This window comes from Ambystoma mexicanum, chromosome 1p, assembly GCF_040938575.1.
Source record: "Ambystoma mexicanum isolate Mex_15411 chromosome 1p, UKY_AmexF1_1, whole genome shotgun sequence".
Lineage (NCBI taxonomy): Eukaryota > Metazoa > Chordata > Amphibia > Caudata > Ambystomatidae > Ambystoma > Ambystoma mexicanum.
Window position 1 is genome coordinate 248,815,253 of NC_090921.1, and position 25,539 is coordinate 248,840,791.

A 25,539-nucleotide genomic window follows, 5' to 3' on the forward strand; every position below is an offset into this window, starting at 1 on the left:
GTCCTTAATACAGGTTTCTGGTGTGGCAATAGGAGACTCAAGTTCTTTAAGGATGGAGAAGAGTTCCTTCATACTTGAGTTAGAGTTGGCAATGTGAACATTATAAGAGTTACGCTTTGCTAGGCAGATTTCATTTTTGAAGTGCCGAGAGATGTTAGTTAAGTTAACTTTGTTCTCCTCGGTTGGACATAGTTTCCAGTCAGATTTGCATTTTCTTTTGGTTAAGCGCAGGGGTAAATGTGCCTTTGGCTTGCTTGTTCGCATTTTGAGTGGGGCGACTTTGTCCATAGTGGTACGCATGATATTGTTGTATCCGTTGACCAATGCACTAGGGTCGAGGTTGTCTGGTAGTGTATTTAAGGTTGGAAGGATCAGGGGAATAATATTATCCACTGTAATATTCATTTTGTTTCTTGTGGGGCAGGGTGGAGCCACCTGTAAGACTGGAGTGGGTGGTTTGGTGGTCAGTAGGTTAAAGGACACCAGAGAGTGGTCGGTCCAGGATAGGGGCGTAATAGAGGAGACTATGGCTGAGCAGTTGGAATCGGCGATCCAGTCAAGTATTCTGCCCTTCACATGGGTAGGGGTGTTAACTTTTTGGGTTAGTCCTAAGGTGTTAAGGGTGTTGGCAATAGGTGATGCATGAGCATCTGCTTGGTCATTGAAGCCAAGGTTAAAGTCCCCTAGTACCAGCAATTGTAAGGTAGTTTTGGTATTGTTGGACAGAAGGCTGTGCAAATCCTCCTCAAAGGTTCCAAGTGGACCTGGTGGTCTGTAAATTAGGTGAATAGATAGAGTTTGGGTATTGTTTATAGGGATTTTCGCAGTGAGAGTTTCACAAGATTGCATGGTTGTGGCAGGGGCTAGTCGTAATGATAGGTTTACTTTGGATATAATGGCGATTCCACCTCCACGGCAGCCTTCTCGGTCCTGCCTGGATATGGTGTAACCGCCGGGAATGGCCAGCATGAGTGATGGACCTGCCGCTCTGTGCAACCAGGTCTCGGTTATAGCAATAAAATCTAGATTGGCTTCTATAATTAGGTCAGCTAGGTCGATGGCGTGTGCTACTAGGGATTTTACATTAAGGAGTGCTCCCATAAAGGAATGTCCTTCAGGGTCCATTTTAGTTAGGGCAGAATTTGATGAGATAGTATTTGTCTTGAGCTTGAAAGTTTGGGTATTTATGTTCACTGGTAGGGAGTGAGGGGGATTGGGACCATTACATATCCTGGTATGTTGGCCTTTCATTGTACGCTTTATAGCGGGAAGGGATCTTCTAAGTGGTTCATAAAGTTTATTGAGTCTGGCGCGTAATTTGAGGTTTCTCTCGCGAGTTGGAATAGGCTGAGAGGTATAGGCTAGTTGGCCTGGTATGGCCTGGTGCAAAGGGCTGGTATGGCCAGTATAGTTGAGTACCTTGGGAGTGATAGGTGGGAGAGGAGGCGCGAGAACTGATTTGCATAGGGGAGCTTCACTGTGGCACTTCTGGGTACTGGGGGCATGAAGCGTGGCCATGACCATTATAGTATAGATATTAAGTAAGCTTGACATAGTGCAGAACTATCCCTGGTGACTAGCAATGCCACTTGGTGTGAGCAGACTAGGATTTCAGGCAGTCTAGGTTACTAGGTGTCGGATAACTATATGACTAAGAGCAGGCACGTTAAAATGTTAGGTGCATTTTACCAAGTGTGGCAGAGTCTATGCCGTCTAGATGCCATTCACTAGTAGGGGCACAAATCTGTGAGGCACGAATAGGCAGTGACTAAAATACATTTCATAGGAGGCACCTAAATGCACCAGTCCCAACGAGGCTAAAATGCAGTGAGTAAGGGCACCTAGATGTGGCAATCAAACAATGACTAAAATACGTAGCATATGAGGCACCTAAATGCACCAGTCCCAACAAGGCTAAAATGCAGTGAGTAAGGGCACCTAGATGTGGCAATCAAACAATGACTGAAATACGTGGCATAGGAGGCACCTAAATGTACGGGCACTTAGGCAGCGTATAGCTACCTTGAGGCAAGACAAGTAGTGATACTTATATGGGTGAGAAGGTACCTTTACAATGCATCTGTAGCTCTCTAAGCAGCATGCATACACTGGGGCTAGAGACAAATGAGACAATGCTAAGAGTATCTGGGCAGTAAGTGTGGATTTCAGTCAAATTATTTTATGTCTTGGGTATCTATGACCGTAACCTGTCTACACATGCAGGTGCTGAGTTAGTATATATCCATACAGAGGGTGCACTAGCGCCCAGTGCAGTGCAAGTGCATTATGACAGACATTCGGATTATACATTAGATAGCCTTATTATTAAGTACACTTAGCTTACAGAATCGCATTCAAATTACTCAAGGCAAGATGCAAAATACGGCTGAGAAGTACACTTAGCTTACACAATCGCATTCAAATTACTCAAAGGCAAGATGCAAAATAAGGCTGACAATTACATTTACAAGTGCCCAGTCAAATTACTCAAGGTATGATATGAATATATCTGATAGGTACACATGCACATGATATGAAGTTAGTGCAAGGCACAGCAAAGTGATCCACATTGCAAAAGTAGGCAACAAGCATGTGCAAGTCTTCCCATGCGGTTGGTGACTGAATTATAAGCAAACTCAATAAAAGACAATTAGCGGGTGCCGTTGGATAGGCAAGTAATCAGCAAGGGTGCCGATGTGTTGCAATACGTTAGAGGAGTGTAGCTTCTGCAACCGATGTGTAACGTGTCATTACAATAGGTTGGTTCCGTGAGTGAGTTCACAAAGGAATGTCTGGGGGTGGTGTAGGTGCGGTACATGATGAGGAGGGCGTGCAAGGGTGCCTGAAGACCTTCACTAACTTACTCTGTACCAGCTTTGCCTTGTCTGCTAATCGTTTTTGGGCTATTACTTTTTCCCTTTCTTTGATCCTCCTGTAGTGGTGCACTATGATGCTCTGTATTTCTTGCCATCCCTTGGATTCTATCCCAGCAATTTTATCAAGGGCCTTCTACACCTCCTTTGGGGGCCTTTTTTGATAATGAAATGGAACAGGCAGTTGAATTGGTCCCATGCTGTACCCGTCTTCACCAGTCACATATCCTGCATCCGAAGAATGAACTGCGGAGCCTCTTCCTCGTCCCCAATAGTGCATTGCATAACGGAGTGTAAATCAGGGGTATCAGGCAAGGTCCTCTGTAGTGCATCCCATACTTGTGCTCTTACGTTGTTAAAGGATGCCCCGTCATGTCGATCATTGCCCATCATTACTACAGGGAACCCCGCCTTCACCCACACTGTGTCAGCTTGATCGCCTACTGCTGACACAAGGAGGCTTTTAATATCTCCTATGGCCAAGGGGACACCTGCTGTATTTTTCCCGACTGCGTATATCCATTTTCCCGCTCCTCCTGAAAGTGGTGGGAGGGCTTTAGTCCCCAAGGGACATGATGGGAACGTCCTGCTCCCTTATGAATGAGGGGCATCTGTAATTTTGACCTAACCTACTTGGCCTTAGACAATCTGGTTTTCGGCCTAGACATGCCACAGAGACAGCCCTCCTGGACCTGAAAATTCAGATGGACGAGGCTAAAGACAAAGGTAACCTGGCGATCCTACTGCTGTTAGACCGCTTGGCTGCATTTGATTTGGTCGATCACCAGACCCCAACTGGACACATGAGCACAGAAGCTGCCTCCTCCCCCCCCAGGCATCTCCTTATCTAATCGAACTACTAAAGTCTTCTCAGCCTCAGCAGACCTGATCAGTATACACTGCAGGGTACCTCAGGGCTCCTGCGTCTCACCAACGCTCTTCAACATATTCACAAAGCTCCTCTTCAATCGCTTGGCATTGGTGTCATCTACACAAACTATGCAGATGACACTCTGGTTCTCATCACACTGTCAGGCCATTACGAAGAGGACTCCAAGTTAATTTATGAAAGCTACCTGGAAATCCAGGCTTGGATGGCTGCCAACAGCCTATGTCTCAATGACGAAAAGACTGAGCTCTTGATTGTCGGCACTCAGGCACGCCTAAATAAACTCGACCCGCGGTACATTTCCTTCAATATTGATGGGAATCCGATCAAAGTTGCCAAGGAAATAAAAATAAAAACTCTAGGAGTTTATCTTGATTCTACATTGTCCCTAAAGAAACAAGTCAGTGCAGTGGCGTCATCTACAGCCTACACCACCAAGCTGATCAATGCCTGTAAATCTTATTTGTCCCCCAGCACTTGCATCCAAGATTGACTATTGCAACACGCTCTTCCTAGGATCCGTGGAACGGAATCTTAATTGACTACAGGTCCTACAAAATAACTCCCTGAGAGCAGCATTAAACATTCCTAGATCTAGCTACATTTCGAGTCTCGGACGGGAGACCAACTGGCTGTCGGTGCGCGATAGAATAACTCTACGCACGCTGGCAATCACCTACAAATGCCTGTCAAACTCGGCTCCTAAGTACCCGTCAACCAAATTCTGCAAATACCAACCAGCTCGACCTACCAGATCTTTCCAATCCCACTGCCTCACATCACCAAGGTTCAACCTAAAAACAGCTGGAGGAGCTAGCTTCCCAGTTCAAGCCACCAAATGCTGGAACTCTTTGCCTCTTACCATCAGATTGGAACCTTTCCTCTGTGCTTTCAAAACCAGAGTAAAGAGCTGGCTCACTGATAAGCCTATCTTATGATGCTACTGTCCATACACTGATGCTTTCTTCTAATTTTCTACTTGTGCTATCATTGTACGAACTCCAATGCTCTTACTTGTAATATTTGTCACTGGACCATCTGTAACCCTTGGTCAACCTGACTATTGTTTTCCTTGTATGTATGCCTGTAACACTTAGGTTTTCCAGCACCCAGTTACCTCAGGGTTTGGCGCACGATATAAATAATGAACAAATAAAAAATACAAACCTTTCCCCTACTTACCTTAACTCCTTTCTTTTTTGCTAACGCCATTCGCCCCAGTCTGTTGCGGAGCCCGCGCTTCTTCTCCTGCTTCTGTTACTTGAGGGGTTGCCCACTGTATATGCTGTATTCCTCCCACCGCCCCCTCATCCGACTCAGTCACTCCAACATTCTTCTTCCCTCTCTGATGCTACCGTGTTGTACCCCACACTTAGGTTTCTCCCTCTCTCTCTCTACTCGCACTGTTTTAATTGGGGCACTGTCTATTCGAAAAAGGAAATCCCCGAATTTCCCTTCATCCTCTGGTAATGCATAGGAACTTTTTAATGGGGGCGGCAACTGTGGCTGCCTCCCCCCCACCCCCCTGTAGTGGCAATGTTGTTTAGCACACTGCCCGCAATCGGGATAGCCCTGTTTGCATGTTTGTCATTAATATTTCTAGATCTTGGGTTGTAAGTCCCGCGGGGACAGGAGTATATAAACCCACAGGGGTACCATTGGAATTTACTGGGACATAAGGGGGTTGCTGGTGCACTTGGCTGCGGCAGATATAGTGGATCGCAGTACCCCTCAGCGGGTCTTGAAAGCGGTGGGGTGGTTCTGCCCCTTCCTTGTCCTTCTCTCCTGCCTCGCCATTTGACACTGCTGGGGCCTCTGATTCCTTCTCTTTATTTGTAGGGGGTGTTTCATCGAACATCCTCCACAAATCAAACACTCCTCTTCTATTTTGGAGCTGCTTCTCTTTATACTTTATCATTAAGTGTGTGTCTACATGGTCCAATACTACTTTGTTGAAAGACCCTTCTTCCGGCCAGACTCGTGGTGGCCCCTCCCGCTTAATATCTGTCAACCATTGGCCATGGTTCTTCTCTATTTTGTCACTGTAGAGAGGGAGGTGCTTACAAATGTGTGAGTGGCGTATCCGTGTGCGTATGTGTGTGTGTAAGACACACCGTTACCTCTTTACCTTTGATATTTAAATCACAGTTTCTAATTTTACACTTTAAACCAGTTATCTATGTATTGCATTAGTGGGCACATAAAACATTAAAAACGTTAACCATTTAACGTTTAAACATGACAGATCAACAAATATACAGACCACCTAAAACAGAAAACATAGAACATCAAAATAGCTCCTTATATCCCAGGCTTCTGCCAAAAGCTCGTGTCTCCCCCCATTCACACTCAACAGTCACATCACCTCCGCCCCTCCTGGGCCTTCCTCCAAAGGATTATAGATACTAAAAGAGAGAGTTACTACTATTTCCTGAGCCTACTTAATATAGGAGTCTCCTACTTTTTTCCTTATCCTCTCTTATATTCCTGCACTGGTCGGGACAGCGCTATGTGGTGCTGCCTTCCACCCCCTTTTCGGAGCTAGGTTCCTGTATCTCCTCTTATTTCATCACCTTTATTCATAAGATCCTAATGGCCATAAGGAGAAAAAGAACAAACCCTTTGTCTTCAACACTCACTCTATTCACTCACATCCACCCCAACCCATAATCGTTTTTCCCCCTTAAAATATCTGCTCCATCCCTTCCCAATCTTGCCTCTTTAATTCTTCTTGCAATCAATACTTGCGTGTCCGTGGTATTCCGAGAGCCTCCGTTCGCCGTCTATCCACAAGGGGGGCCTCCCCGCGGTGGGCCCTGCCCGGCTCCGGCGAGCAGTTGGGTATTCGCAAAGCTGGGACCCACAGAACCCGTCTGGTCAGCCATAGGTGGCGATGGCCCTCCAGTGGAAGCCCCGGATCTTGCTGCAGTACGGGGACTTCAAGGAACAATCACGTCGGACTGGTCACCACTTGAAAGCGACCTGGTCCCAACACGATACCAAAAGAAGCCAAATAATGGCCACAACCTGTTAGGGAATGAGACCAGGAGATGGATTGCAAGTTGAACAAAGTTTTATATAAAGTTGTGCATACAGAGAACTCTACTGCCCTGAGGGCGCTCTGCAAAACATTACATTAACAGTGCCTTATAAATTGTGGAAACATCACTACTGACGTTCCCTATAGGTCACAATGTTACATCAGGATTTGAGGAATACATGGATACATTATATGGATATAGGGGCTGCCCCCACAGGATTGTCTGGTAGCTTGGAGGTTCGATAGGCAACACATGGGTCAGCTGGGCTCGTCTTCGCGGGGTGAAGGTCAGGCGCACAAGATGCAACATCTCTGACTATTCTATCTTAGCATGATAGGATCTGAAGACATGAGATAGATGACAGACATAAAAAGGCTAACATTTCATGGGGGTGCTGTAAAGTTCATTGACGGGTATATGGTTAGATTACCCTTTTGCGTCTAAGGCACGGTGCCCTGACCCAGGTGTCTGCTTTGGGTTTTTTGATCTGCTTGACGCCTCATTATATAGATTGACATATGTTGTTTCTAATATGGATTTATGGTGAGAGAGGATTAAAGCTATGGTGGGCATTTTGTGTGGTCATTACAAAGGTTTAGATGTGTATCTGCATCAAAGAGATAGAGGGTCTGGGGCTCTGTAAACTGATTTTAAAGGTGGGGACTGAGGGGGCACCGGTGGGTTTGTGGAGACGAATGGGCACACAGGGCAAGAGTTGCTCCGGTCACACACAGGGCAGTGAGCTCCTAGGCAGAGAAAAGATACAGAATATTTGCAACAATACACTGCTGGACTTCCATGAGAAATGGCTCTGAGCTGAAAGGAGGCGGAGGGGTGGAGGATGGGCTGGCTGTGCATGGCACTGACACAAGGGAGAGATTGTTTTTAGAGATCATGGTGCAGCCTAGCAAAAGATGGCATTCAGGGTGGCACAAAATGGAGTCTGTATGTCACACCAAATGGTTTTGTTTACCGTTTTATTTGTTTGTATGCGGTCCAAATAGTATAAACGGATGAACAAACTTGGGGACGTCTACCACCATTGGGTGAACACGAGATCCAGTTCACGCGGGAGTGTTGAGGCGGGGTCAGAAAGACACTTTCTTCCCAAAAAATCGTTGAAGAATTCACTCCTGCAGGATTCACTGCGTGAAGCCACAAAAACAGTATTTCTTAAACCTGAAAAACCCAGTAATGATTTTGGATCTTATAGGCCACTACTGATCATGAACGTAGATACCAAGATTTATGCAAAGGTGCTGGCCAACCGCTTACTCCCGCTCATGCCATACCTGGTCCATGAGGACCAGGCCAGCTTCATTCCTGATAGTTCAACGACCCTTAACATCTGTCGACTGTTCAATGTCGTGGCTAGAATGGTCCCGGACACCTCAGCAGATGCAATAACGTTGGATGCACAGAAAGCGTTCAATGTGGTTTCATGGCAATACCTCTTTGCCATGCTGGGAAAGATGGAGCTAGGCTCGAACATGACTCGATATATTAAACTTTTATATACTCTGCCAACGGCAAAGTGTTGGTGAACGCACAAGTCTCTGAACAGTTTGTCCTTGGTAGAGGCACACTTCAGGGTTGCCCTTTATCTCCGTTGCTATTTTCCCTGGCCATTGAGCCGATTGCGGACCTGGTTAGGGAACATCATGGGAAGAGAGGAATTTGACTGAAGGGAATCTCTGCGATTATATCCTTATATACAGAAGACGTTCTGTTCTATGTCGGGAACTCACAAGTGAATCTAGCCTTGTATGATATCACAGAAGTTGGTGAGTATTCTGGGTTTGAAATGAACTAACTAAATTGGTGATCTTCCCACTTACAGCCGCCACAAGGGAACCACATGGAGATTTCCCTTTGCAAAGGGTTCCCAATCGGATTAAATTTCTAGGGGTTGTCATGTCGAGGGATAGAAATGTGCTCCTCTGTGATAATTATATCAACCAGGAGCGAAGCGTGGAGGAAAGAGCGGCAAGGTGGGCTAAGGCACCCATCTCATTAGCAGGGAGATTGGCCCTTCTTTTTTTGTGAGGATTCATGTGTCCCTGGTGCAGTTTTTTTGGCATACCGGTGCCGTTCGGAACAACTGGACAGAGATGACATTGCCATATGATGGAGTGGTTTCGTAGCACCGCACTTTGAAATATATTGGCTGGCAGCCCAGGCACAGTTTGCTACATATGGGAATGGGAATGGGCAAAGTCTGCTGCATGTTATACTAGAGAGACTAGCGGCAGGCGAGTCAGACATTAGGACACTGTTGCTCGATAGAACGTATAAGGATGACAGCCCATATGACCCAATCCTCAGTGTGGTGACCTTTATACGACATTTATACGAAACTGGGTGTGACATGTCCATACTGTAAGTGGCTCCCATTGTGGGGGTTCCCTGGCATTGCCACAGCGTAGGATAGATCGGTAATGTCGTACTGGGAGAGGATGGGTTACATGGCGTTAATGGACTTATTCCCAAAGGGGACATTTATCACGCCACAAACCTGGAAACAAGAACACTGAGGCACAGCCCTAGAGCTGATACAATAGGCTCTGTACAATCGGCGTAGCATGGTGGAGAGGACATACCCCGCGAGTGACCACCTTGTTTAGATTGCCGATTCATGGGGAGTGGGCACACGCAGGTGGCTACAAAATGATAATGGGTAAGATAGAAATGCTGAACTCAGGAGTGAGGCTTAAATGGTAAGCAGACATGGGCATATGCCTATCAGATGAACAGTGGGAATTGATGCGTTTACATACTAAGACTGTAGCACTGAATGCTAGACTTACGTTAATACTTAAGGTAATCCTTAACATACTATACTTCACACAATGCAAGATTATCAAAAATCAATATGCAGGTGGTGCATGCCAGAGATGCCACCTTGGCGGTGCTGACCACCTCCATATGCTCTGGAGTTGTAATTGTACGAGTGCTTTTTGAGAGTCAGTGATTGAGATACGCAGTCGGAAATTGTGGGGCTACCTTTTGCATGTACGCCTATGGGGATGCTTTTTGGCCTATTATATTCCAGCGAAGCGTCTGAGTGCTTTTATTAATATAAGGTGCATGATAGCCAAACAGTGCATCCTGCGGAAGTGGAAGGATAAATCCCTGCCACAGACCAAGGCGTGGTTGACAGATTTGACGTGGGCTGAGAACTGTGAGGAAACTTTTATATCTGGACATTACCGAGTACACCTCGGCCCAGAGACAAATGGGTGGAATTCCGAACATACTTAACTAAGCGACCTCCAAAATAGGACCAGGACATGAGTGTTGAGCGCCCAGCTGGGTGGGATGAGAAAGCCCAGCTATCCAAATGAGAATTAAGCTATATAAGAATGACTTGTACCTGCAACAGCGCCTCAATACCTCATGGTTTGTTTGTGCCCTTTATAAATTAAAATAAATAAATAAGGTGTCTAACGTGTAATGTAGGTCATGTCTTTGATTGTTTTTCCTTTCTTGGGCACCTTGATAGGATGCTGTTGTAAACAGGACTGCTGTAAGGCTCATTTCCAATGTACTGTATACCCTGACTGCCAAGTTTAAATAAAGGTTCAAAAAAACAAAATAGGGCCAGATTGGTTTTCTTTTCTTTTATATATAAATAAGTCTTTGCCAACAATTATACCAACACTGTGTCAGACTCGTACGTCTGCACCCTTACAGGCCATACACTTAATCTAAGCATGACTTCCAGGCAGAAGTGTGCTTATCAACACAGACCATGCCACCGCCATGTTCTGCATAAACAAACGGGGTAGCATGCATTCAAATCCCTGTCTCTCCTCTGACAACATATTTGGCACAAGTGTGTCAGGCGACACATCTTCATTCAAGCACAACATGTACCCGTAGATCACAATTCCAAGCGGACACCCGAAGTCGGGTGTTCCTACAAGAATCGGAGAGGGAAATTACCTCAAATATACTCTTGACAGATTTTTGCAGTGGGAAGGTCAGCCTTCACTGGATCTGTTCTCATCAGACCACAACGCCAAATATCCATTCTTGTGCATCCAGTTACCCATTGGAAGGATCACTAGGGAACACACTATGGATGACTTGCCCTTTGATATTGCTTATGCTTTACTCCCTCCTTTCAAAACCCACCCCACCCCCCAACACCTTCACTCCACAAGATACTACACACTCATCTAACTTTTATTCTCACTGCACCAGTGTAGGTGAGGCAAACCTGTTGCTTCCACCTCATGAGGATGGCACTCCAACCACCAATAATGCTCAATCTAATTCACAACTTACTGACCCAACAGGCTCAGGTAACGCACTCAAGCCCGCAGACAATGAACATAGCAGCATGGCTCCTGGTATCATATAGTTTGGCCATTTGCATTTTCCACCAAGATGCATGTATATCTTGTGAGAGGCAGTTAAATCCAACACTACTATAGTAAGTGGGAGCAGTGTGTCATCTGGTGTTCAAACTAAAATATGAATCCTATTGACTGTGTTAAAGAAGATTTTGTAGCATACTTCATCTAATTCCTTGACTTTACAATTCCCTTAAGATTCACCTAGAAGCTACACAACATAGGGTGTCCTGGTGGAAGGTGCCTGTTTCCAGAGCTTTTATGGATGGTATCACGCGCATATACCCACCAATCGCACAGCCTCCACTTGGAGGCTTCTAAGGAATGCATAATGCACTTCTGATGGAGCTCACCAACAAAGTCCCACGAGAATAGCTCAGCGGCAACCTGTGCGCCTTGGAAGCAAGACGACACGAACAGCACAGGTTCGATCCCCAGGTCCGCCTTAGAAACCTGTGGGTGTTTAAGCACGTTATAAATACGCAACTAAGACACACATAAAACAATTACACAACCAAGAAAAACAATTTCTGTAACAGCGCCTCGATACCCAGGGGCTGTGTGAGCGCTAAGTCGCATTCATACTAGTTGTCCTGTCCATCAGGAGAATAATCGAACAGTAAGCCCTTTTTCACAGAACCATTTGTCATTATTCATAAATATAAAGTGGTTTTAAGAACACATTCACAGTTTTCAAAATACATTTCACATTTATGAGTCCATCAAATAACGGTTGTGCTTTACATGTTATTATAAATGGGTTTTTTATAACATGCTTAATACCGAGAGGTTTCTAAGCGCGTACCAGGGATTTAAACCGGTATTGCTCTGCATCGTTTTGCTTCCAAGGCAAGCGCGTTGCCACTGAGCTATACTACCCTATGGCTAATTTTCCCTTACCTAGTGAGTCCCCCAGCAGCTTTGCTGGATTTCTGGAGTTATTATTTTTCACTTGGTAAGAGTGTGCCTCTTTTTCCCACTCTTACCTGTGTTTTTGCCATGTGTATTTCATCTGCTTTTGTGATTGTGTACTCTGGAGTACACCACTTCAGTAGCCCCCTTTTTTTGTGTGTTGCACAGCACCTTCAGTGCAGTGACACAGGGTTGTCTTTTAGACTTCCCACTGACTCCATTTCTGAGGCTGACTACTGTCCCCCAGAAAAGGGGAAAGTTGCCATTAACTTTACTTAGTCATTTAACCACAGATCCAGTACACCCCCATTTTACATGAAGTACTGGAAAGGGCTAATCCTTAGCCCTTTTTATCTGTACTTCCTAGAGCATTGTTTCGCTCTTTTAACATTTAGACTTGGCTGGTGGCAGTGGTATCTACCCTAACTTTTCTACCGCGATTATAATATATAAACGTGGTATTGTTTTAGGCTATTATATTAGCCTCAAACTTAAACCCGCTTGACCAAATACTTTTTCTTTTGGCGCCGGTCGGGTTTATTCGCCATTTCTTTTTGTTAAAATCCTTCTTGTGATTTACTTTGCACAGCAAACCAGGTTTGCCTTCTTTGTTCACTGTCTTTTGGCGGGCTTCTGCCAAGAAGCCCTCCTCCAGGCGCCTGGTTGTGTAGGTGGACTGAATGTGAGGGAGGGGTGTAGTCACCCCCTGCACAGGGTATCCTAGGAAACCCAAGTCACTCTTTGCCATGATTGGCTGAGGTGGTTGTCCGGGCTGGACAATCCCTCTGCTGCGTGATTGACAGCCAGGCTGTGTGAATGGGGGATTTTCGCATAAAAGGCAGGTCTCTTGGGCTAGAAATCGGAGTCGCCACTGGAACTGCAAGGAACCAAAGAGAAGCACAGAAGAAGATGGCTGCTGCAACTACCCCGTCCCGGTGAAGCTCTGCTGCAGTCCTGAGCTATCTACCCTTCGACGACCAGAGAAGATCCAGTCCGGAGTCTTCCTCCATTGAGCCTGGTGGGGATAACCAGCTCATCTTCCACAGCCACAGGATCCTCTTCTTGGTCGAAATCGCTGCACACGGCTGTAGTGGTCTGGATAGCCACCTGAAGAGCCTCTCCTGTTTTTAAGGAGCGTACCTTTTATTCACCATCGCTGCTGCCGGCCTCATCCCTGTGTGGTGCAGACCCCTCCAGACGTCCTCCTTCGTACCGAAGCTCCAGGAACCGTGGGTCTGCAGGAAACTACCAGGAACAACTGCCGTGGCACCAGCTTCTTTATTGAATAAGGTACTGTGTTCTGCTTGAGGAATTAGGGCGAATCCCTTTTCTTCGCCTCCAAAGCTTGCCCTTGTCTTCCCTCCTTCTTATAACTTTTGCTTCCTCTGTTGACAATATCTAAGTACTCCTGGCAACGTTGAATCTTGAACTGTCCGACTGTGTGATCCTCGACAACAGGAATTATTGCCTATGATTTTTGCCCTCAACTTTCTCTGGTTAACTCGGGTGCTAAGTGTGTTTTGGCACCGGTAACATTTCTTGCCGCGGATACGCGTTTCTTTAGTAAGACCGAACTGCCATTACTGTCAAAAAGTGAGCGCATACATATTCCCGGTAACGTCTTTTGTTTCACAACACCGGTCCGTTAAAACATAGGGTACTTACCTTGAGTTAGAGTACCAAAGTGAATTGGTTGGTTGTAGTGTATTTTACGTGTGATTTTGAAGTAATAGGAGTGTTGTGTTTATAACAAACGGTTTAAAAATAAATGTACTTATATTTTTTACCTGAGACCTTGAGTCAGTGTTTGCTTGAGTCACAGTAATTGTGGTCCCTTTGTGTAATCTCTGCTACTGTTCATATACTCTTGATAGGCCTGGCTGCTCTGCTATTGCTACCACTTTAGCATAGTAGTACAGTCTTGTACCAAAGGTAAAACCTGTATTGCCACCTGTAGTCTTAATTGTGTGTAGTGGTCCCTAAGGGCACTGCACAGGATTCTGCCTGACACCCATTATCAGAAACGAAAGCAGAAAAGGTACAATACTTTAAATGTCCAAATAGCTGTAATGTTCTACTTTGTCAGGACCAAAGATATTTGTTTTATTATTATGGTATTTGTTTAGTGCTGACCTAACTTCGGGAAGCAATATATCGCTTTACGGCGGTATACAACAGTACAGCAACAGAACAGATAGACAGCAGGGGGTTGGATACAGAAGGGCACAGAGGAGGGATACAGCTGTACAGGGTGGTGGGATGAGAAGGGCGGGCAGTGTTTAGCAAGTAGGGTGGCGCAAGTGGCAACGTGATGGCCCAAGTCTTGAGGAGGAGAGACTCCTTGAAGAGGTGGGTCCTGAGTTATTTCCTGAATTGTATGAGTGTGCGTGCAAGTTTGATGCTGATGCTGATGGGGAGGATGTTCCATAGTCTTGTGGCGTTGGCAGCGAAGGCTTATTTTCTAGTCCTTTCCTTTTTTGTGCGGCGGATTTCAAGTCTGCACGTGTCCTGGCTTCTGGTGGTGCGCTGTCCGCTGGAGATGCTGAGTTTCTCAGCGAGGTAGCTGGGTGACTGTCTTCTAGATGATGCCACTAGACTTGGAGGGGATTTGTGCATGCAGTGGGAACCAGTGAAGGTCGATGAGGGTCGGGGTGATGTGGTCTTATCTGTGTAGACCATTGATGAGGCGTGAGGCCACGTGTTGGTCACTTCTCAGGGGCAAAAGGGAGGATGATGGCAGGCCTTCGAGGAGTGCATTGCGCCCATCCAGGTGGGATAGGACCAGTGCTTGAACAGTGGATCTAAAGCTGTCAAGAGGGAGGAAGGGCTTCACTTTCCGCAGGAGGGAGAGTTGATGCCAAGCTGTCTTGAGTTTTCTTAGCTATGTTTGTCTTGAAGGCGAGGTGTTTGTCGATGTGGAACCTGAGGGACTTGCTGCAGAAGGTGTGCTCAGTTGTGAAGCCCTCAGAGTTCATGGGTGATAGCCAGGTCTGTATGTCTAGGTGGTCGGTGTTGTTGGTGAGGAGTAGGAATTTGGTCTTGTAGAGTTTGAGCTGTAAGTATGCATTGGACATCCAAGCCTGGATCTGTGAGCGGCAGATTTTGAGCCTATAGATGTCCTTGATGAAGTCGATCTTGAGGTATAGCTGTGTGTCGTTGGTGTATTGGTGGAGGTTGTGTGTGGCTAGGAGGGCTCCCAGCGGCTACATGTAGAGAGTGAAGATCGTAAAATAATTATGTATCTCCTCAACAGTAGAGCGGGACACCCGGTGGCTTTGGCAATCATTGTGAGGTGTATACAGCTCTGTTACAGTATGGCTCAGAGGTTGCTGGCATTCACCTTGATGGCTTGCTCACTTACAGCACAGGTACACAGGTACTTCTTCCTCCTCCTCCCTAACTCTGTTCAGTTTCTGCTGACTGGTTGCCTGGTTCCCCTCCAGAGCCTACAGGTCCCTGGCTCCCCCGCCAGTCTTTCACACTTCGGGCCACTGCACTTTGTTAAACATTTCTGCACTTTGAGTTTATGCTCCTTGAGTGGGGCAATCCACTCTGCACTTAACCCAGGGCCCTGCTGGAACCAAACTCTTTGTACCCCGCTCCCCCTCTCTACACATGCATGACCTAAATATACTAGGACCAGTTAGTTCGTCTGTTCTCCCCCGCCCCAATGTTTTCTGTCCCCGCCCCCATCTCGATTTGCTCTCAACTGTACCACTTCATGCACTTGCACTAGGTGAAATGTCAGGCCTTGTATGCTAGTTTTTCTGTTTAGATCTTTCGGAATCTTCAAGCATAAGAATGATTACTGTATGCCCTTGTTCCCTTCCAGCTGAAGCACTTCACGTGTATAAGCGCTATATAAATAAGTAAATGCTAGCGTTGTTCGTAAATGCACCATTAAAAGGCAATTGTAAAGCAGCAGCTTTGTGTGAATGTGTGGATACGCAAGAAGAGTTGATTCCCGGTTGGGCCTAGTCTGGCTCGAAACACGTTGGTACCCTCGGCAAAGCTATGCCCAAACCTCAAAAAACAAACTCTACTTGGATACAGTAATTGTCTTTCTGTGTGTCATATGCAATGCAGCATTACAAAATACAGCAGCACTCTCTCGGGAAATACATGTCATGTCAGGAAAAGAAAATGGATCCATGCATACATAAGATATGAATAAAGTGACGGGAGCACTGTCATAAACTCCTACACACACTCTGGTAAGTGGAACAAAGTGTCTTTATTGCGAGACCCCGCAGCCTGCTGCCACGGCTCCCTCAGCTCAACGGCCACTGTGGAATGTTGATTGTCGAACACGCATCAACATTCCACCAGTGTGCCTATGCACGAGCCCGTGCATATTACAACATATCCTCTTCCCTTGGATAAAAATGTTAACACCAATTTGAACAAATGGAAAAAATGAACAAAATATTACATGACTTGTCATAAATACAACTTCCACCTAGATAAAGACAAAATAACATGGGTGCGATTAAATGTACTTTCACTTTTAACAAATGTAATCTCTAAATTTTATGGGAGGACCACAGCTCCTACCCACACGACCCCTTTGTTGTCCTACATCAGGTTGCTGATCAATAGCATTTTGACATTCCACATTGACCTCTGGACCAACAGGACCTGGAATTGGGACAATCTCTTCCTGTTCAAGCCCGATTGCTTGTGAACCCACAGGATCATAATCCAGTACAGTTTCCTGCGATTCCAAATCAGATTCCACACCTGCCCTGTCCACACTTTTGCGGCCATTCACCACCACCCGTCTCTTACTCCAGACAGAGCCATCCTCCAAGTGCACATGCCCTTTTCCGACCTTAACAACTCTCCTTGAGGGCATAAAAGAGCTGTAACCTTTGTGAACCATCCTAGGATTCTTTATGTACACTTCATCCCCAGGCTTAACATTCAACTCCTTCCTAGACTTTTGTGAAGACACTGTGCTCTGCTGGTGCTCCAAAATACTGCGATAAATAGCTCGCAAATACATATTACATGGCCCACCACCCCCCATAGCCAAAGTTCTCAACGTTGTACCTGCCTTCCTGCCCCTCATTAGTTCAAATGGAGATCTTCCCGTAAGCATGGCAGGGGTTCTCCGATATGCAGCCAGATATTGTGTCAGCACTTCCTGCCAATCCAAACCATTGGCCAAAGCCAATTGTATGGCTGACTTAATCGTACCATTTGCCCTCTCAACTAATCCATTCGCAGAAGGATTATATAGAGCTGTCCTACAATGAGAAATGACCCATATTTACACCCAGATGCCTCCATATGGAATAATCCAGCCTTGAAATATCAGGGTAAACCTCTGTTTTGGGTTGAGTGGTTTGTGGCTGGCATCAAATATATTGGAGATTTGTTTGAGGGGGATAACTGGTTGACGTACGCTCAGCTTGGCCAGATGTATGACATGTCAGAATGCTCGTTTGCTGAATATAGGAAACTGAAGATTATTATTTCAGCTTGTGTTGAGATGCCACAATTGACTGGTCAGAGTCCTGCTTGGACAGCTCTATCTGTATGCTTGAGTGCCTCACACCCTGCTTCTACCATGTATGGAATTATAAAAGGGTGATCCGAGATTGCCTGCAATTTGGGCGGAGGAATTGGGGGAAGATGTTAACTTCAGATGTTGGCGGAGGTGCTGTGAAAACACTCGTTTGGTAAGTTTGGATTGGTCCCTCAGAGCTTCCCAAACTAAGTTGTTGTTCAGGGCCTATTGGACGCCGGAGAAACTATTCAGGAGACGACTTTTAGACAACAATCTTTGCTGGAAGTGTAAATGTTCGAGAGGATCTCTGAGTCATTTAATTTGGTCCTGTCCCAAGACGATGCAATTCTGGGATATGGTTCGGGAGAGGTTGAGTCTGGTCTTAGATGTCACAATCCCCATGAATGCTTCATTACTGGTTTTGGGTGATGACTCTTCTCTGGAGGAAATTGACTTTGGTAAGAGAGTTTGGTTGCTTCGTGCATGCATGGTTGCTAAAAAATTCATATTGAGGTCATGGAAATCAAGTACTTCATTTAACATTGATGACTGGGTGGAGGAGCTACTTACTGTTTCAACATATGAAAAAGCCATTTACAAACTCACTGGTGACATTGAAAAATTTTGGGACATTTGGAGCTGCTTTCTTGATGCATATGGATAAACCTGATCTTTGACCTGGGGTATTATGTACTTACCCTTGAACACTCATGATCTGTATAATATCTATAGTTTGTGTGATGGTTTTTGTAATGCCCTTTTGTCTGAGGTATAGTATTTTGCATTGATATTTTTGGTTTATGTCTTCTACTCCTACGCTCTTATTCTCTTTCTTCCTTTTCTTTTTCTTCTTTTCCTTTCTTCCTTCTTGTTCTATTTTTGATGGTTATATGTTTGGATTGTTTATGGCGAATTGATTACTTTGCTTTCACTTGGTTGATATGTGTGTATCTCATGGACTGCTGTTCATTTATTTATGTTTGCTTAATGTGAAAATAAAAATTTGAATTAAAAAAAAAAAAAAAAAAAAAAAAAAAAAGAAATGGCATGCTGCTCCAAAAATTCTCTCATTGCTCTAGAGGTGAACTGCACCCCATTATCAGTAACTAAAGTTGCAGGTAATCCCTCACAATCAAATACTTTCCTCAAAAAATCAATAACGGAATTGGTTGTAACACAAGAACACGCCGCCACCTCAATCCACCTGGACGTATAGTCCACCAATACCAACATATATCTGGACTCAGGCTCTAAACAGTCAAACGGACCCATGATGTCCAAAGTCAATTTCGACCATACCTGCTCTGGAACCTCTACAGGATGCATAGGTTGTGGACGCAGTACCTTGCTCTTATCGCTGACGGAACATGCACTTGCTCAAAGTCCTTGTCCATTGACGGCCACCAGTACTCCTCTTTCAGTCTCCTTTTGGTCAAAGATTGGCCCGAATTACCAACATGTGCCAATTCCACCATTCTTCCCCTCAGACTTACAGGAGGTATCAACCTACTACCCCTAGACACACCCCAGGGACCCTCGGCTAATTCATAAAGAACCTGAATATAAGCTTTCCCTTCCGGCCTGTCCTTAACAATGTGCCCCCCCTTAACCAGACCTTCCCTAATCCACTTTAACTCGAGATCAGCCTCAGACTCCCGATCCCACAACGACTTCTCCACAGCTGAAATCACCAAAGCAACCTGACACTCCTGCAAATCATCCTCTTTTACTATTCCTGCCTCACTGTCAGCCTGTACCACTGGCAAGCGGGACAAACAGTCCGCAACAACATTAAACTTTCCCGGAAAATACTGCAAGGAAAAATTGTAATCCTGTAACTGTACTGACCACCTTGCAATCCTCGGGGATACTGCCATGACTCCCTTGGTAGAAAATACCTGCACCAACGGTTTATGGTCCGTTCTGACAATATAGGGTATGCCCCACAAAAATGTCCTGAAGTGTTTTGAAGCCCATAAGACTGCCAAAGTCTCTCTCTCAATTACAGAGTACCTGGTTTCCACATCTCTCAAGGTCCTCGAAGCAAAAGCCACTGGGACCCATTCACCATTTATACATTGCTCTAGCACTGCCCCCAGACCCACCTCACTTGCATCCACAGTCAAAGCAGTTTTATTTTTCAGGTCAAATGACTTTAATGATGGAGCATTCTCCACTTCCTTCTTGACCAACTCAAATTCTGCCGCACACTCCGCAGACCATGCAAACCTTACGCATTTCCTCATGAGAGCTCTCATGGCCACCGTTTTTTCAGCATAATTTGAAACAAATCTAACATAGTGCTCCGCAAGACCCAGAAAAGCCCTTAGCTGATCCTTATTGACCGGAGCTGGCGTATCCCTCAACACTTGTACTAACTCCTTTTTTGGGCTCACACCTCGTGAACTCCATGTGTGTCCCAAATATGTGACCTCCTCCACACCCACCTGACACTTGGTCAATTTTACCGTCAATCCTCTCTCTTTAAGAATCTGCATGACCTTCCTTACCCTGACATCATGTTGCTCCTTGCTGCTGCCCCAAACCAAAATGTCATCTTGAAAGTAGCTGACACCCATCACACCACCAAACAACTGCTGCATCAGCCTCTGAAACACAGCCGAAGCCGAAGCCAGGCCAAAAGGCATGCGACAAAATCTGAATGCCCCAAACGGAGTCACAAATTAAGTTTGGGGTCTAGATTCAACATGCATGTCAATTTGATGATACGCCGTTGACAGATCAAAAGTTGAAAAGTATTTAGCTTCTCCCAACGTCAACAACAACTCATTAATATTTGGCAAAGGATGCCGATCCACCCATATGCTGGAATTTAGTTCCTGGAGGTCTACACACAGTCTGATGCTGCCATCACTCTTCTTAACTAAAACCACGGGAAACAACCACTCTGAGGACTCAATAGGCTCAATTATTCCTGCTGACTGCAACTTGGCCAATTCCGCTTTAAATGCCTCCCTCGCTGCAACTGGCACTCCCCTCACTTTATGAACTCTCGGAATTGCACCCTGCTTCAACACAATGCGATGTGTAAAACCCCTAAGCTTACCAAGAGTGTCTGAAAATACTTCAGGAAACTCACTCATGAGCACTGTGGGAGTAACCATTATGTCATTCTCTCCCGCTCCCTCCATGACACTTAGAACCGGTTCCTTTTCACCTGGATGAATTTGTATTTTTAGTGCAGCCTGCTCATCCCAACCCAACACACTTGTGCCCTTTGAAACCACATACAATTTACCCGAAGTTTGCCTCCCTTTGAAAGAGAAATTCGACCAATTATAACCAAGCAGGTCGATGGAATTCTGCCCATAAGCATATGGTCTGATGTCCGGAGTCAACAAAGTAGAAATCTCTTTACCCAAAACCTCTTGATAGACTTCCAGAGACACCAGTGTATAAGGTGAACCCGAATCCACCAGCATATCCACAGGATGCTGGTCCACCAATACCGACACCCAGGGACCCTTCCGCCCACATCCCTCAACATGTAATATGACACTCTGATTAGAGCCACCTCCTGATGCCCCTTCTAGCCCCATGGTAGAGTCCTCTGTAGCTACACTAGCGATCACCTGCCCCTTACACATGCATGCAAAATGGCCCAAACGTTTACATTTCCTGCATTCAACATTGTTAGCAGGACAGGATTTCGAATCAGCAGTGTGACTCGACCAGCCACAATTTTTGCACCCCTCCTTACCCTTAGATGCTCTATTGCCTTGTACCACAACTTTATTCAAACCTTTCTTGCTCCTTGGCACCAAAGCATGCACCATCTCCCTATTCCCATCCCTTTCAGTAACCACTTGTACGCTCGCCTTTGAGGCTTCAATTGCTCTGGCAATCTCCAAAACCTTATCAAGAGAAGGATTGCTCTCAATCCACAATCTCTCTCTAATTTTTTGATTAGACGTCTTCATCATAATCTGATCCCTTATGTTCCTCTCCATTCCCCGGGAACCCACACGTAGCCATGAGTGCACGTAGGGCTGTAGCATATGAATCTATGCTTTCCGTGGAACCTTGTGCCCTAGAGAAAAACTTATATCGCTCTAAAACCACATTAACTCTTTTACCAAAACGTATTTGCAATTTCTTCAAAGCAGTCTCGTAGGCACTTACAACCATTTCCCCTTCACCTCCCCCTTGAACCATTACATTCTCTCCAGGCAGATGACGAAAAACCCTCAACCCCTCAGTACCAATACAATTCAGTAATGCAGCCTCCTTTTCATCATCGGTGAACTTTGCCCCACCTGCAGCCCTCAAATATACTTTAAAGGCATCTACCCACTGCTCCCAAGGAGCAACAGGCTCTCCAGGATTAGGCAGAAAAGAAGGTGGAGGCCTAGCAGCTGTATGCAACATGGCTGAATGTACTCGCTTGTTCCTTATGCCCCCAAGAATAACTTGCCCGCCTCTGTGCAATCCTCAATGCTCTTTGTTCCCTTGCGGCAGAGGATTACCTCACTGTCCCCTTGTGCACATGCACCCACAAATATATGCAGTACCCCAAAGAATTTGGCACTGGGTGAGTCACAACACGCCAACCAATGTAAAAGCAGACCGATGTCTCCCACTGTTGCCTTGAGCACGTGCACCCACACGTAAATGCAGTACAGCCAGGTTCTGGCACTGGGTGAGTCTCAACTACTGATGCAAAAACTCACTTGCAGCCAACCCAGCCCAAGCAAATCTGCCAACCTCCAGTTGTCAGGACTCCACAAGGTTTGTGTGCCCCCAACCTTACCACCAACGGCCTTTTGGATTAACCTGTGGCCCCTCAACTTGCATGTGTCGCTGGGTCGTATTATGCTCCTGCCTTCTCGCAAATTTGGCAGCAGTCAGCTGATTGCTGAGCACGCCGCGCTGCGCCACCGCAGCCCCTCCTCCTTCCCAGAGGAGACCGCAGTCCGCAGAGAACAGCGTTGGATAGAGACACTGCCGGGGGCGGGGCCAGCGGCCGGCACTCTGCTAGTTACGCAGATGCTGTCGTGTGCAGGCCTCCGTGAAGCCCAACGGCTGCTCTTCCTCCTGGCCCCGACTGGACCCGAGCAGCCAAAGACTCCTTCCCAGAATGGAGCCCTCCTGCCCCTGTCGCTGCCTCCGGTGGAAACACGGAAGCAAAGCAGCCGACCCGCGAACTCCCTGGAGCTTCCAGCTGCTCACGGCGAGCCGGCAACGAACTGGCCCGCCGCGGTACCCTGACTGGGCACCCGGACAGCTCCTCTCCTTCCCCTCTTCACAGGACAACCGCACACCCGTCAAGAGGGCCCTACTGTGGCCCGCGCTGTCCTCAATGGCGGACAGGGCATATGGCAAACAGCTCCAGCGGTTCCTCCTCGCCGACAACACCGGAGATGAGCACGGAGCCCGAACAGCTGTTCTGCGCACACGTGGGACGGGGTCTCGCCGAAATCCTCGTCGCCAATGTCATAAACTCCTACACACACTCTGGTAAGTGGAACAAAGTGTCTTTATTGCGAGACCCCGCAGCCTGCTGCCACGGCTCCCTCAGCTCAATGGCCACTGTGGAATGTTGATTGCCGAACACCATCAACATTCCACCAGTGTGCCTATGCACGAGCCCGTGCATATTACAACAAGCACCCTTGTCAAATCCTATTTTCGATATCGAAAAATAAGGTGTAATACACCAAGGCAACCGCTAGATGGTGGCCTATGCAAGCGTATGATTCTGAGCATATACTGATTTTCCGTGGCTTGTAGGTAATGTTTGGGTGGGGGTGTGTGTGTGTGTGTGTGTGTGTGTGTGTGTGTGTACACACAAGTAGATATATTTCCAATAGACTAATGACTCAAACATATAAATGTATACATCGATTTACTCTTCTTACTCTTCAACATGTGTGTGCGTAAAATGTTGTTTTCCTTTGTCTGTAAACTTGATATAATCCGTGATTTTCCATTTGGAATCATTCTGTTCCTGGCCGTTTGGACTCACCGAGGGTGCAACTCGTGGGGTTGATGTTTAATGTTTTTCTCTCCGATAGAGAAGAAGAAAGTGACTCCAATGCCCGTTAGAAAGCCATACGTTTTAAAACAGCTAGAGGATTTATGTCCAAAAATACACTGCAGAAGAGGGTAAGAGTGGCAGTTTCCTGGCTAAGGGGACTGATGAAAGAAATGGGGTACAGGCAGTTATCAAAGCTCTGAACATGCCGGGCTTGCATGGAGAGTATAATGAGGCAACACAATGCATGTCCTCTCAAAAGGGAGTTCAGAATGGAATCTTAACGGACTATTGATTACAGCGAGGCTGCAAATGGTTTCATAAAACCGCAAAGAAACGATGGGGCCAAGTAGGACTTGCAAAGAAAGATTTTATCTTGTGTTCTTTAATTTGTAAAATCACACAATCTTTGGTATCTTTTTATTGGACTAACAACATGTTCTGTTATGTCCGCAGGGATTAGCTTTGTATGTTTCATAGACCTCGTTTTAAGATGATGGTAGTTGATAGCAAATAGGTATGTTAAGAGAAGGGGCCAGATTGGGCGCTTCGAAAGGATCTTGCAGTGATTCTCACACAGTGAACGAGCATGGGAACAGTACAAGAAGACTGAGCAAATGTGGGACTTCCTAGGTCAGTGGCAGCTGTTGGTCATTGTCAAATGTGTCTAAATTCGAAAGGGAATGGAAGCCAAAAACTACAGGTGGTTTCCCTCCACAGATGGCTTAGAAATGAGTGCTTCTTGTGATCTACATTGGATTCAGGACGTGGCACTGCACAAGAACATTCGATCGACCGGTGGCAGGTGTGGGTGCAGTGCCTGATGCTGGGGTGAGGGCGTCAGACAAGGCTGCACAAATGGAGTGCACTTGCCCACCTACCGATCGAGAAGTGGGGAGAAGTTGAGTGCAGGAAAATAGGGTGCTGAAACGATATGAGAGGAATTATTCAAGGTGGACGGGAATGTGGGAAAAGGAGGCCACTGAACGCATAGAAGGCTGTGCACATGGCCAAAGGAAGAAGATGTGATGGGGAGGCCATGAGCTACGGGGGGAGAAGATGGCGAGATAGAAAGGCCAGAAAGCAAGAAGTTACAGGGTGCACAGAAAGAAAAAAACAAATGAATGGTAGATCGGAAGTACAGAAAGTGAGGGAGGGACAGAAGGGGAGCCGATGAGCAGTTACGTTCTGTCATCCTGTGTGGAGTAATGACCTACTTAACGTGAAATACTGGAGTTCCTGATAAATTGGTGCCAGAATGAGGCCAATCCAGAGTACCAACGTGGTCCCCTTAGCAGGACGTGCAACAAGGGGTCCATGTACAACTCTCGTTTGGGCTAAGTCTAAAATAAGTTTTGAATTGCATCTTTCCTGCAGGTCTGATCTGTGCCCCCAGAAGACCTCCCTGTGCTTGCTCCTGCCAGTTTGTTTTCTGCTTTATTCGCCTGTGCAATTCATTCAGTGCTCTCGTTTTTGTCTTCCAGGAGAACAATGTCCTGGCCTGTCTACCTGTCACCTATACCCCGGAGCAATTCACCAGCAAAGACACAGAGTAGGTTTATACTTTATAACTCAATGTGTCCCATAACTGTGAGAGCACATGTTTCCGAGAGGTAACTCCCAATTCCTTCCCGTGCCCTGCCCAGGATGTCAAGTGGAGTGGATGGGGTAGGAGGCAAGAGGATGCCTTTCTTATTTTTTTTTTTTTATAAGAGTTCCACTTTCTATACAACTTGAAATCTACAAAGACATGCCAGCTGTAGGCAGGGCAGGTTGAGTTGCATTTGGTCTGGTGAGAGCTTGTGGATATTTTTCTGATTATTGAAAAATATGCAATGCTTTTTCAAGCCCATTGACAGATGACCTTTAAGAACAATGATGAATGCACAGAATTTATTTAAATCATCTTTAAAAAGATTAGGAAATGGAGTGCAGGTTTAAGAAATTACAACATTAACC

The 25,539-nt window shown here is 46.0% G+C and overlaps 1 protein-coding gene across 2 annotated transcripts in view; it reads left to right on the forward strand.

Annotated features, from left to right (window-relative positions):
• TMEM107 (transmembrane protein 107) overlaps nt 1–25,539 on the forward strand; it is a 178,532-nt gene that overhangs the window by 68,582 nt on the left and 84,411 nt on the right. For both annotated transcript variants that reach the window (XM_069646464.1, XM_069646466.1), the window contains exon 3: nt 25,065–25,132. In XM_069646464.1, the coding sequence (XP_069502565.1) occupies nt 25,065–25,132 (68 nt within the window). The remainder of the gene's footprint in view (nt 1–25,064; nt 25,133–25,539) is intronic.